Below are 15,430 nucleotides of genomic sequence, written 5' to 3' on the forward strand. Positions count from 1 at the left end.
CATACATTATCCAACATAGTAAATACAAATTCCGTATTGTTCATCTTCGAATGTAGCAGTCTTTCAATGTACTATGAAAATCCGACTGGCTAGACTGTTTGGGATGTTTGTTAATATGGCCAACTCTACGTTCTGAATTTTTTCCTACCTATGACAAGTGATGGTTGCTAATAGGAACTTTTATGAATTGTGAATCACATGCAGTATTCTCTTCACCATAAGAATAATACGAATGTAAACATTTTGCCATGTATTCTTCTGTGTTTGCTACTATCTTATTTAAATCCTGTCTGCCTAATAAACTAGAAACTAGAGTGAGACAACAGCAAACGCGAAAGAATATACATATCATGCCATGTTTATATTCGTATTATTCTTATGCCGAATAGTGATACAGTCAGAAATGAATCATGGCAACTGACTAGATTTTTAAATCTAAGATGACTAATTTCTATGCAGAATGTAATGTACTAAAGAGGCGTCTGCAAAGATTTTCAAACGGAGAAAAGTTTTCGCTAAACTCTCGATCACAACATCATCTATCATACGCAGTCTATTATTTGGTTCTTGTTTATCATTATCAAAGAAAGCAGCAGTGTAAGTAACAACAAATAGCTGTATCTTGCCATTGTTTCGCTAATGAGACAATTCCTCTCTTTTTTTAATGTAAGCGGCAGTAGCGCGCACAAAAGCAAGCCATGCCGCGAGCAGCGACAGGCTGTAAACACTTATTATCAGAATGCAACAAACAATGCATGACAGTACAGTATTGCATTTTCAGCTTAGAGTGACAAACACCTATAACATAGAGAACGGCATGTATCAGATCAAAGAAAAATAAGCAATCAATTCAAACCAGACAAAGCACGTGAAAAAGGAAGGGTACCCGTAGAAATATGGATGGAGCGCCTGACGCACAGCAATGGCTACCTGGTAAAGCTTAACTGCTAAGCTTATGACTCGAACCAAACTACTGTAGCTGTATCGTCATTTATTCGACCTAAATTGTCTCTCATATTACAATGGACCAACTTTGTTTCGATTTGGAGGTGCGGCCTAAAACTTTTCTCTCCCCTTGAATTTCGAGTCCCAAATTTCAGGTGCGGCTTAGATTCGGGAAATTTTTTTTCTTTGATTTCGAGTCTCATTTTTCAGGTACGGCTTGGATCCGAGTGAATACAGTAGCTCTCATTACCCACGGACAGTTGCTGAACAAACTCTCTTGAGGTGGTTAGAGAACTGCGATGGATGCTGGCAGTTTTGGTTCATCAGAAGCCATTGAGTGAGCAGTAGGGGCACACCACCAACTCCATGTACAACATTGGAATTGGATTCTATGGTGGATTCTCATTGACAGCCTTGATTTCCTCATACTACATCAAACCCACCATTTTTTGGTATGAAGGACTAGCTGCTCCATAAATCTTTTCTCCATATTAAGCAGAGACCACAAGAAGATTGTAAAATTGGAGCAAAACTGGGGCTCAGTCTGCTTCCTAGACCTTAATTCCAACTTGCCCTTAGATCTGAGAAATGCATATTTCACCAATAAAACAGAGAAATTAGAAAGACAAAGAAAATGATTAAATATGAGAAACCAATTTCTTGAAGAAAAAAATGTGTCGCATGCCCCCAATCTTTCAGCCTCTTGATCATCATTTACAACTGATGAAGTGATTGTTAGGGGGCTAGAAGACACTCAGAAGATGGAGGAATCAGCAACAAATAAGGAGCACTACACAGGTTTCTTATCATGGACATATGACTGTTAATTGCAAAGACAAACACCGTCACACTTAAAACACTTGGATGAATGATGCCATTTTCCAGCTTAAAATATTTGCACAGGCAAGTCTCAAATCAGTACCTAACAAATCTTTTCAAAAGAAGGGGGGTCATATGAAGGTGTGGAGATGCCCACAATGTAATAATACATCTACAAAGTTATTGAATTGTCATTTCTGGGTGATATATGGAGATTGTATCTGTTCTTTTGGACCTGTCCGAAAGAACAGATACCATTGGTAATCCTGCAGCTCTAGAAAAATAAAATTACAATGAAATCCAGACCATTAGCTGCTTACAGGCATTGACAAATATCAACTGGGACAGTCGAAAATTTGTGCCCTGACTGGGACTCGAACCTAGGATCTCCCACTTACATGGCAGATGCTCTACCCATCTGTGCCACCGAGGACACAGAGGATAGTGCAGCTGCAGGGACATATCTCTGGCATGCTCCCTGTGAGACCTACATCTCCAACTTACTGTCCACACACTACATTTGTAGTGCTCCTGCCACTATACTCATTACTTGAGGCAGTCAATCAACCAATTCCCATAAGAGTTCGAGCAATGTGAGTGCATCCACACTGAAGAAGATCAACGGCCGGTAAGCCTTATCGGACAGGTCCAAAAGAACACATACAGTCTTCATATAGATAATGGTCTGAATTTCATTGTAATTTCACATTTTTCAGTCAGGTTATCAGGTGTGTAGGGATATCTCCTGAACCCACACTGCAAGTGATCTTGCAGTGACCTGATTTCGAGAAGCATCACTAGATCCAAGTCAATCATGCACTTAAGAGTCTTCGTTTCCCTGCAGGCAATGTGAGGACAGGAAACTTGTATTGTAACTTTGCTGACGTTTACTAGTATGGTACTGTAGTATTTGTCCCATAAAACATGAATCGTCTTCATCTATTCTATTATCTCCAAAACTAAGTTGCTGGAAGCATTTATCAATACCAGTCTATAACACCATACGAGTTTGCTGAGGACAAACAATGTAATTCCAAAATTAAGTTAACAGCTCTGAATTTAATACAAATCTTTTATAAAACTCTATAAAAATAAAATTTTATTACAAATACAACAATTTACACAATACAAGTTTGCAGCATGGATTTTTTTCATTGTCTTCAAAGAGCATCAGTTATAAAACAAATTACTTGGAAAAAAAAAAATCTAATGAAATGCCATTTATGACTAAAAGATTAAAAAGAATGTTCTTGAAAAATCACTTGGAACATAAATAACAAAGAATATAATTAAAATTCAAGAAGTCTTAAACTGATAAACACAAGTCTTCCACAGCTTGACTAGTGACTTTTTTTTTTGGAACATTTAACTGATGGCAGCATCACTCTTGAGCCATTTCCTGCAAAATGTCTGCTGACAAGCAATCATCCAAATGGATGTTCATGAGATCCTCTTTCACTAACTTCATGCATAGAGGGCACGGATGTAAATCCTCTCCACCATCACTTCCACTTGCATCATTCATCTCACTCTCACAGTCATCTTCAATGAAACAAGCATCTGCTTTTGTAATACAGAGAATGCACGATTCTAGATGGACATCCAGTGTACGTTTTAAAAGTTTCTCATCACACATAGGACATTTAATCATTTCATCTTCCTCTTCCACTGTTACAGAGGTAGAATCATCATTATTACTCAGACATACATCAACATGACTATTAATTTCATTTAATGGAAAATTCTTGTTGCAGATTGGGCAGTTTGCTACATTCTGAGATGCAGGTGTGTCTTCTGTTCTATGCTGCAAACAAGTATCTAAGTGTGAATTGATTGCATTTTCTTCCACTAATGTTCCACAAGTTGGACAGTTGACCACAACTTCCAAACTGCCATTTGCAGATGACTGTGCTTGGCAGATACTATCCCTGCTACTGTGGATTTCATTGTGGTTGCCCACATCCGTTATGAAAAAAGGTTTTGTAGCAGGATCATTTTTGAATTTCTTGGGTGGTGACCGCATTGACTCACTGGAATTCTTCATTTTACTTTCATTTTTAATAATTTCATTATTTTTTACTGTTTTGGTTGTTGAGAAGACTTTGCCAATTGTCAAAGAGGACAAGTGTTTCTTTTTCTTCCTGTCAGCTTCAATTTTGTCCAACAAGGACAACCATGGCTTTTCAGTAGCAGATGGCACAGACTGACAGCTGCTAGTGGATCCAACAGTATAGCCTTTTCCAACAAAAGGAGTAACTGAAGCAGAAACAGAGCGATGAGGTGCTGAATCATTTGCACCATTGGACTTTTTCTGTGTCTGTTTATTTCCTTTTTGGGTGATTACCATAGTTCCATTTCCTTTATTGGCCAACATTCCTCCAATTCGAGCCTTTCCAAACTTATTGTTTGGAGATGCGCCAAAAGGTGAACTACTCTTATTATTGCTTAGGAGATTATTTTTACTATTTGTTACATTTTTAGAGTGAGTGTTTAAAACTGGCTTGTCAAATAGCTCCTTAACACCTACATTTTTATCTTTGGCTACTGGGGCACCTTTAATGAAACTGCTTACAGACACTGGCCCACGATGCACTAAATCACTCGGCTCCCTTTTGTTAGAAGTAACCTTATCTGTGTTTCTGAGAGTATCCTTTTCAGATGAACATTTTCCATCTGAAACAGATCTTGCTTTGTCATGTGAACTGATTGTGGCCAATGCCTTACCTTCACCCATAAATGGAAAGAAATTACGGATGTCATTCCTCTCTTTAGACACTGTAGCAGTCCCTGAAAGTAAAGAAAATATTGTTATTACATATTTACTCTCATTACAGTATGTTGGCATGGATTTTTTAATGGCTGACTGTACAGTAAATCTAATGGATTTGATAATAATAATCTGAAATGAGGAACAGTGTACGGAGAACACACTTGGGTCTTTTAATAATTTCAGAAAGTTGGACAGGAAACTGACGATACAAATATTCCCACAAATATGCACTGACACAGCACAGTGCAAAGACAGCAAGCTCTGCCACCAGTATGTAGTGCAGACAGTATACATGTGTACCAATGCAGACTAAGGATCTGTCCAAGCTTCTGAGTGTAGTGAAGATATGTCAGAAACTTCTTTTTCTTAGGTGAAGCTGTCAGTGACAAAGCAGTCCTCTCTAATTCATGGATCACCTTCATTTCACCAAAGAAATCTAACACACCACATTGAAATGAAACACAGCATTCACCTATGGCTATTATAGTGCTTCCATATACAGTCTTGGTTGATACTTAAAGTAGATAGTGACGGGAGACAAAGTACATGCAATCCAAAATCTTCTGATTTCTACTGATTGAAAATTGGCAACTGGAGATTCTGAAATGTCCATAGAAAGTGGAGAGTGTAGCCAGGTGGATGGCAATGGCAGCAGTGGCAGTGCACTTATAAAAATCTTTATAAGGTCTGTACCATACTTGCTTTGTTACTTGATGAGGGAGAGGCCATGTGAAATCGAAGGTCACATCACGTCAGTATATACAATGTAGATAATACATAGTGCATCAGCCTTAGTAAATCACAAACTCTCCGTAAACAGTAGCCTTGTGTTGGGCTTTCAGAGAAATTCTTTTTGAGCCACAGCAAACAAACACTTGTACACGCATGTGAGCCGCTGCCGCCACACACACACACACACACACACACACACACACACACACACACACAGCTACATTCTGCCAGCTGAGCACACAATGGTGCCCAATGCTGGGACTGCAGAGGTAGACGGGTATGAACGGTTGTGTTGGGTGGGGAAAAAAAGAGGTAGCAGGTGTGGAATGGGAAGGACGGTTGGGGAAGGGTTGCTTGTGCCTTGGAGGGAGGCAGCAAGTGGGTGAAATAGGACAGCGGGAGGGAGATGCAGCAGATGCATTGGACAGAGACAAGGCATGTGTGCACTGGAGCAGGTGTTTTCATGTAGCATACGATTGCTATTTCACAGGGAAGAGGCCTGGTAGAAGGTGACAGAAGAGAGGAAGGGGAGACTATTGAGAAATAGGTGTTGGTGCAAAGAGCTTAGCAAAGATTGAGGCTAGGAGGATTGTGGGAATGGAGAATGTGTTGCTAGGATAACTCTCATGTAAGTCCTGGGGAGAAGGATCCAGATGGCACTGGTTGTGAAACAGTCATTTAAACTGAACACATTGTGCTCAGCAGTATGTTTCACTACATGGTGGCTGACTCTGCTCTTGGCCACAGTTTGATGGGTGCACTTCATTCCAGTGGACAGCTGGCTGATAGTCATGCCTACATAAAATGCTGTACAGAAATTGTGGCAGAGCTAGTGTATGTCATGGCTGTTTTTACATACGGCTTGGCCTCTGATGGCATCATAAAGCCTGTAACATGGCCACGACTAGAATAGGACTTGCTGGGGGGAGGGAGGGGGGGGGGGGGTTAAATTAGCAGGTCCTTCGCCTCACCGTTCTGCAGTAGTGTGACCCTAGTCGTGAGGTATTGGCAGTGGGAGTGGCATACAGATGGAAGAGGATGTGCAGGTAGGGTGAGTGTGGGAATAACACTTTAAGTGGGAGTAGGAAGGATTATGGATATGATGTCCTTCATTTTCAGGCACAGAGATATATACTCTAGGTCCTCCTGGATGTCACTGGGTAACTGGGTGGGGTGGATGCTCCTTTGCAGCTGGTTCTTGGTGATGGCGGGAGAATTAGGGATATGTGTGTGGATGTAGTACGAAAAATTTGATGCAGGCTAGATTTTGGAGACAGTACCTGTGTGTGAAGGGCTTACGAAGATCTTCAGCACACTTATCCTTTCTCCAGACATTGCTCTCAGTGTCATTTTACATCTTTCACTTTTTTCTTTGCATGCAATGATAGTTAATGTGCCAATGATATTTTCACATTACAGAACTATCCTATATGCCATAGCACAATGTTTTTCCTTTTTTATTTCTGATGGCTCACCTTGTTACACATAGTTCCCTTTACAAACATCTAATGCTTTCATTTGTCTTTTCTGCGACTACTTCATTATGTACTTTGGTCCCCCCTCCCTACTCCAGTAACAATCCATCCCAAAGAGACCAATCTATCTGTATTAGTTCAGAAAAGTATCTCTACCCTTAGCTAAAACCCAGTCCCACATCCTGTTCCTGAAAAGCTGTGGAATACCCACCCACCCACCCAACTAAGTAACCATAAACATTCCCTTCTCTGGCTGCAGTCCCTCCTTTCTTGATGCTCTTCAAATTTTCAGATTCTGCTAATTCTCATCCCCCACCAAACTGACACTATAGAAACAAATCTCTGTGGTACAGCCATCCTTCAACCACCTCTGCTCCCTTCATCAAATACTGTTACCGTGTAATCCCAACTATAAACAACAGATCTCTGAGATTTAAACTGCTTCCCTACAACATCTGGAAGAGCACTCCAGACACCCCAATGAAAAATTACCTTATTTATTGACAGCCCACTTCCACCTCAGAATGCCACTACCATCCCACCACTGAAGCCCCTTGTCAACCCTCCATAGCACCGAGGCCCTGCCTTGCAGAGCTATTTTATCTGCCTCAATACTTCCTATAAACATCCCATAAAACTTAGAACAGAAACAAACCCAAAACCAAGTTGCCAACCCATATGGAAAAAAATCTCTACTGAAGTTTCAATCCTATCAAAAGCATTCACCTTCAGCCAGCAACACATGTTCAACCATGCTGGACTTTTCAAAGAAATTCTCTCCTCCTCCTGATCCAGGAAGTGGAAACACTTCTTTGCTATCAGTTCCTCCAACCAAAGCTATTCTAATCTCAACATTAAACATTGCCTCTCCCAGTTCGTACCACCACCACCACCACCACCACCACCACCACCAAACTGTGACCCTTTTCCTTCCATACATTATCAACCCCTGGTTACCTTCCAGGAATTCCTTATGTCTAACCTGGTCCTCACCATCCTACCCCAAGTCCCTTCCCAAGAACACACACCTCTCAAAGCAAGAAAGAACAGGCATCTAGAATATTAAGACAGAGCCCCATTTAATCACCCTTGCTGCAGCCACAGCTCTACATTCTGTCAGGATGCCTAACTGACACAAAGCACCTATCTGTCTGTCCACATACAAGCTCTTCCAAATTGATCCCATCCGAGACATCCAGCATAACCTCCAATCTCTACTGAAATCCTTAGGCCTTGAATTCATTTCCCTCCTCACTTCAATGAGTACTTGCACATACAACCCACATATGCTTCCCAAAACCTGTAAAATCAACAATCCTGGTCACCATGCTCCCACTGAAAACACCTTCACTGGTATTTAATTGTAAAAATACAGCAACCAGCCACTTTTTAATGCGTTTTTATTTATGCCAATATGCATTTCGGGTTTGCACCCATCTTCAGCTGGCAAATTACATGGATCTTCAGTTACTACACAAACGGTTTATCTATGGACAGAGTTATATTTTTCGAAAGTGTTGAGGTTATAAGATAAGCTACTGTTTTCCAAACATTGACTTGGGTGACAGAAGTATTATTGAACTTGATACTAAGAATTGTTCTTTCTAACTTAATTTTGTACTTTCTGAAGTCATGTAAAGCTCTTAGTACCTGGCTAGGTAGTGTCAATAACAATTTGTCCATTATATTTGGACTGTTGAGCTCCGTGGCCGTGGATAATGATATTTAATTGTAAAAATACAGCAACCAGCCACTTTTTAATGCGTTTTTATTTATGCCAATATGCATTTCGGGTTTGCACCCATCTTCAGCTGGCAAATTACATGGATCTTCAGTTACTACACAAACGGTTTATCTATGGACAGAGTTATATTTTTCGAAAGTGTTGAGGTTATAAGATAAGCTACTGTTTTCCAAACATTGACTTGGGTGACAGAAGTATTATTGAACTTGATACTAAGAATTGTTCTTTCTAACTTAATTTTGTACTTTCTGAAGTCATGTAAAGCTCTTAGTACCTGGCTAGGTAGTGTCAATAACAATTTGTCCATTATATTTGGACTGTTGAGCTCCGTGGCCGTGGATAATGATATTTAATTGTAAAAATACAGCAACCAGCCACTTTTTAATGCGTTTTTATTTATGCCAATATGCATTTCGGGTTTGCACCCATCTTCAGCTGCAAATTACATGGATCTTCAGTTACTACACAAACGGTTTATCTATGGACAGAGTTATATTTTTCGAAAGTGTTGAGGTTATAAGATAAGCTACTGTTTTCCAAACATTGACTTGGGTGACAGAAGTATTATAAAACTTGATACTAAGAATTGTTCTTTCTAACTTAATTTTGTACTTTCTGAAGTCATGTAAAGCTCTTAGTACCTGGCTAGGTAGTGTCAATAACAATTTGTCCATTATATTTGGACTGTTGAGCTCCGTGGCCGTGGATAATGATATTTAATTGTAAAAATACAGCAACCAGCCACTTTTTAATGCGTTTTTATTTATGCCAATATGCATTTCGGGTTTGCACCCATCTTCAGCTGCAAATTACATGGATCTTCAGTTACTACACAAACGGTTTATCTATGGACAGAGTTATATTTTTCGAAAGTGTTGAGGTTATAAGATAAGCTACTGTTTTCCAAACATTGACTTGGGTGACAGAAGTATTATTGAACTTGATACTAAGAATTGTTCTTTCTAACTTAATTTTGTACTTTCTGAAGTCATGTAAAGCTCTTAGTACCTGGCTAGGTAGTGTCAATAACAATTTGTCCATTATATTTGGACTGTTGAGCTCCGTGGCCGTGGATAATGATATTTAATTGTAAAAATACAGCAACCAGCCACTTTTTAATGCGTTTTTATTTATGCCAATATGCATTTCGGGTTTGCACCCATCTTCAGCTGGCAAATTACATGGATCTTCAGTTACTACACAAACGGTTTATCTATGGACAGAGTTATATTTTTCGAAAGTGTTGAGGTTATAAGATAAGCTACTGTTTTCCAAACATTGACTTGGGTGACAGAAGTATTATTGAACTTGATACTAAGAATTGTTCTTTCTAACTTAATTTTGTACTTTCTGAAGTCATGTAAAGCTCTTAGTACCTGGCTAGGTAGTGTCAATAACAATTTGTCCATTATATTTGGACTGTTGAGCTCCGTGGCCGTGGATAATGATATTTAATTGTAAAAATACAGCAACCAGCCACTTTTTAATGCGTTTTTATTTATGCCAATATGCATTTCGGGTTTGCACCCATCTTCAGCTGGCAAATTACATGGATCTTCAGTTACTACACAAACGGTTTATCTATGGACAGAGTTATATTTTTCGAAAGTGTTGAGGTTATAAGATAAGCTACTGTTTTCCAAACATTGACTTGGGTGACAGAAGTATTATTGAACTTGATACTAAGAATTGTTCTTTCTAACTTAATTTTGTACTTTCTGAAGTCATGTAAAGCTCTTAGTACCTGGCTAGGTAGTGTCAATAACAATTTGTCCATTATATTTGGACTGTTGAGCTCCGTGGCCGTGGATAATGATATTTAATTGTAAAAATACAGCAACCAGCCACTTTTTAATGCGTTTTTATTTATGCCAATATGCATTTCGGGTTTGCACCCATCTTCAGCTGGCAAACCCGAAATGCATATTGGCATAAATAAAAACGCATTAAAAAGTGGCTGGTTGCTGTATTTTTACAATTAAATATCATTATCCACGGCCACGGAGCTCAACAGTCCAAATATAATGGACAAATTGTTATTGACACTACCTAGCCAGGTACTAAGAGCTTTACATGACTTCAGAAAGTACAAAATTAAGTTAGAAAGAACAATTCTTAGTATCAAGTTCAATAATACTTCTGTCACCCAAGTCAATGTTTGGAAAACAGTAGCTTATCTTATAACCTCAACACTTTCGAAAAATATAACTCTGTCCATAGATAAACCGTTTGTGTAGTAACTGAAGATCCATGTAATTTGCCAGCTGAAGATGGGTGCAAACCCGAAATGCATATTGGCATAAATAAAAACGCATTAAAAAGTGGCTGGTTGCTGTATTTTTACAATTAAATATCATTATCCACGGCCACGGAGCTCAACAGTCCAAATATAATGGACAAATTGTTATTGACACTACCTAGCCAGGTACTAAGAGCTTTACATGACTTCAGAAAGTACAAAATTAAGTTAGAAAGAACAATTCTTAGTATCAAGTTCAATAATACTTCTGTCACTCAAGTCAATGTTTGGAAAACAGTAGCTTATCTTATAACCTCAACACTTTCGAAAAATATAACTCTGTCCATAGATAAACCGTTTGTGTAGTAACTGAAGATCCATGTAATTTGCCAGCTGAAGATGGGTGCAAACCCGAAATGCATATTGGCATAAATAAAAACGCATTAAAAAGTGGCTGGTTGCTGTATTTTTACAATTAAATATCATTATCCACGGCCACGGAGCTCAACAGTCCAAATATAATGGACAAATTGTTATTGACACTACCTAGCCAGGTACTAAGAGCTTTACATGACTTCAGAAAGTACAAAATTAAGTTAGAAAGAACAATTCTTAGTATCAAGTTCAATAATACTTCTGTCACCCAAGTCAATGTTTGGAAAACAGTAGCTTATCTTATAACCTCAACACTTTCGAAAAATATAACTCTGTCCATAGATAAACCGTTTGTGTAGTAACTGAAGATCCATGTAATTTGCCAGCTGAAGATGGGTGCAAACCCGAAATGCATATTGGCATAAATAAAAACGCATTAAAAAGTGGCTGGTTGCTGTATTTTTACAATTAAATATCATTATCCACGGCCACGGAGCTCAACAGTCCAAATATAATGGACAAATTGTTACCTTCACTGGTGTTCACCATTACCTACAACTAATTACCCACAGTCCATCATTACATATTAAGGAACCACTTCCTCTGCCAATTCTCTACAAATTCATCCCATTACCATATGGCTGCACATCATCATCATCATCACTAATGCCACCTTCCCATGAACAATATCCCATGGCCAGTGCTCTCCTGCTATTGACACTGCCTCTCCCTGAACACATTTCTAACTCCAAACCCACTACCTAATTCCATATGCATTGAACCAATCATATCCTCAACACACGGTTCCCATTCTTTTCCTAATCTGAAAATTACGGCCTTTTTAGGGCCAGTGAACACACATGTTCTAAAGAGAAAACTTAAAACAAGAAGCTGCAAATTTAAGATAAAATGAAATACTCACTAATTTCACATAATTTTTTTATTTAGCAAAATCAATTAAAAGGCATTGTGAGCCACTTTAAAATGTGTATTTTATAAGTACATTTTATACACACACTATACCATTATCTATATGCACATTAAGTATAATTACATATTCTAATTTACTTTCTTATCTTTCAGCATGGGTACAGTTTTAGTGTTTATTCCTGTCAATTGTTTTTATTTATTTTGTTTCCTTGACTGATCTTCTGAAACTGTGACTGAAAAATGTATTTCGTATTTCCCACATTTTCAGCTTTTTATGCCAAATCAGCACCACATCTCTTGTTAACTAATAGCATCTATTAATCTTCTCTTTTTGGTTTTCCGTCCTCTTATTTCATCTACCAACGCTTTTGTTTTAGAATCTAGCATTACAGTTTGTCTCAATTTTTTCTGTTCTTCAAAATACATTGTATATTTCTACCTGGCATTAGCAGCAGATGAACAAAGTTCCTTGCTCACTTCAAAATTTGTTAATCCACTAGTATGTTTTAGGTGATTAGGTATTACTCTTTGGGCAATACATGTTTCACTTTTCATATTATCCACTTCCATTAATTTGTTTGCTGAGAAACATCTTTCTACACCTGCTTGACCACAATATCCAGTCAATAACTTTTTGATGATGCTGTACAGCTTTGAAGAATCTGAAATCAAGAACTTACTTAAAAAGAACGATGTCTTTCCTCTGAAGGACTAAAAACTTTAAAGAGATTATAGTTACACGATACTTGCTCACTTAGAAATTTATTACAAACTATCAATCTATCAATATCATCTCACACACGTCTTCTCTAATAACTTTAACCTTCATAAAGTTTCTTAACACTAGTTTCATTTTAGCATAACAACCAAAGTCATTTAATGCCATCTGCCTTTGATCTAAAGAAGATAAGCTTCGGACCCTTAGAGAGTTAATTGCAGATTTTTCTAGTAAGTTTTTAACTAATGAAATCAAAAAATTATGATCATCAGATCTTCCATTAAAGATATCTTTCTCAAAAGTAAATTTTTTGCTATTAGTTTCCTAAAAGGCTATTAAGTTTCCTAAAATGCCTAAACTAATTTTATGGCTTTCTGTATGCATAGATTTACCTTCCAAATCAGTTTTTGATTGTTTGCAGAGGTCATTTTATCTGTGCTTTTTTCTGTATTATATTAAAATTTATAAAAATGTCATGAACAAATCTACTTAGACCCTCAGCATAAATGGTAACACTGGATTACTGCTTTGATACTTTTCTAAGAAAGGGGTTAACATTTTGGAAACAAATAAGAATGTAATCATGTTTCACAGTTGTCAAATTGTCTTTGGTAGCTTTTTCTACTGTCTCATCAGATTTTGAACCTAGTTTGCTAAATTGCTTTTTTCTACACAAGAAACAAAATGTTTCTCATCCTCCTACAAAGTGTACAACTTTGCTTCTGCCATTTTTCGCCCAACATTTGAAGCTTTAATGAAACAAATTGGTTACACATGTACCATTCAAAGCATTTTCCATCACTGGCCACTACTTTCTCCCATCTTTCGGGCAGTGTACGAATCCCGCGTTGAAAGAATTGTTCATCTTTTATAGTGATCCACGAATCAATCCAATTTGCGACTTCTTCATGAGATCGAAAGTGTTGGTCAGCCAGGCCATGCACCACTGATCTAAACAGGGGATAGTCAGAGGGAGCAATGTCTGGAGAATATAGTGGGTGGGGTAGGATTCCCCATTTTAACATTTCCAAGTACATTTTGACCTCTTTTGCAACGTGGGGTTGAGCACTGTCGTGCTGCAAAATCACTTTATCCTGTCTCTCGCTGTATTGCAGCTGTTTGTCTTTTAATGCTCTGCTCAAATGCATTAATTGTGTTCAATAACGAGCAGCTGTGATTGTTTCACCTGGTTTTAATACCTCATAGTACACGACGCTGAACTGGTCCCACCAAATGCAGAGCATGATCTTGGAGCCGTGAATATTCGGTTTGGCTGTTGGTATGGAAGCATGGCCAGAATATCCCCACGATTTTTTTGCATTTAGGGTTATCATAATGAACCCATTTTTTGTCCCTGGTCACAAAACAATGCAGAAAAATCCCTTCCGTATTTGCCTCTCAAGCAACTGTTCACAAACGCACAAATGCTGTTCAATGTCTCTTGGTTTCAGCTCACATGGGACCCAAGTTCCTTCTTTCTGAGTCATGCCTATAGCCTTGAGACGTTCTGAAATGGCTTGCTGTACACTTCCACTAATTGTGCCAATTCTTCTTGAGTTTGATGCGAGTCTTCACTCAGCAATGTCTCCAATTCTTCATATTCGAAAACACTCTCTTCCACCACTATGCCGGTCTAAAGACGTTTAAATCACCGTTCTTGAAGCGTTGAAACCACTCATAACAAGTTCTTTCACTAACAGCATCCTTACCATATGTACTTGAGAGCATTCGATGAGACTCAGCCACTGTTTTCTCCATACTGAAACAAAACACTAACACCTCCTGCAAATGACGAGAATTAGGCTTGTAAACCGACATTTTCAATCAAGAACAACTTTATGATGCAGACACAAATCGACTGATGTTTGAATGAGGTTATGTTGACCACGGTCCAAGCTAACTACCTGACGTCTGCGATCTGTTTCTTTCGACCGCTACTTACCATTGTCGCCACCTATCAGCAAACGGCGGAAGCAAAATATACACCTTGTATATCTCTAATGTCCTCTCTGCTGCTGGAATATTTTCAAGCCACCTATGGCTACAAAGTCTGCAAGTCATTTTATTACTGGTTGAAATTTTTAAGAATCCTCCCTACATGAGAGAGAATCATTGAACAGACAGTAAAGTGCTAAACACAAAGAATTTAAATTCCATCCTACCACTTTGTTTCCTTTCCAAAACCATTATTCAACACCTGCAGGCCACTGCTACCTAAATTAAGCACCTTGATTTGAATTTCCTTGAATCATTCCAATTAGAAGCTGGACCATCCATTTAAATCTGAATTAATTTTTGCAAGCCCAGTTTATTTATTTGATCATAAAATGCTTCCCCACCACCCACAGCAGTAATGTGACCTAGAAAAGTAGAATATTGATATTGCGTTACTACTTTATTGTTTACATCATCTCATCTCAGTAAGGGATTTGTAAATCCAATTTCTTTGGCATGCTTCATCAAAGCATAGTGTGAAAATATTCACATTATTATCATGCAGCACATTCATGAAATATGATGCTACCCCAATGCTGCCCAAGTATGCACACTTTGTTGGTCCTCATGAACACTGTTTTGCAATGTCGCTGTCTGGAAACATTTGCTGAAAAACATTACTGATATCCTTAAGACTTGCAAGAAAAAGAACTATTAACACATTTTATCAAGCATATTATTTCAGCAT

General features: G+C 38.3%; 1 protein-coding gene across 2 annotated transcripts in view; it reads right to left on the reverse strand.

The window, feature by feature from the left end:
* Nucleotides 1-2,890: 2,890 nt before the first annotated feature.
* LOC124802538 (DNA-dependent metalloprotease SPRTN-like) overlaps nucleotides 2,891-15,430 on the reverse strand; it is a 75,356-nt gene continuing 62,816 nt past the window's right edge. For both annotated transcript variants that reach the window (XM_047263397.1, XM_047263396.1), the window contains exon 6: nucleotides 2,891-4,551. In XM_047263397.1, the coding sequence (XP_047119353.1) occupies nucleotides 3,146-4,551 (1,406 nt within the window). In that variant the 3' untranslated portion in view covers nucleotides 2,891-3,145. The remainder of the gene's footprint in view (nucleotides 4,552-15,430) is intronic.

This window comes from Schistocerca piceifrons, chromosome 6, assembly GCF_021461385.2.
Source record: "Schistocerca piceifrons isolate TAMUIC-IGC-003096 chromosome 6, iqSchPice1.1, whole genome shotgun sequence".
NCBI lineage: Eukaryota > Metazoa > Arthropoda > Insecta > Orthoptera > Acrididae > Schistocerca > Schistocerca piceifrons.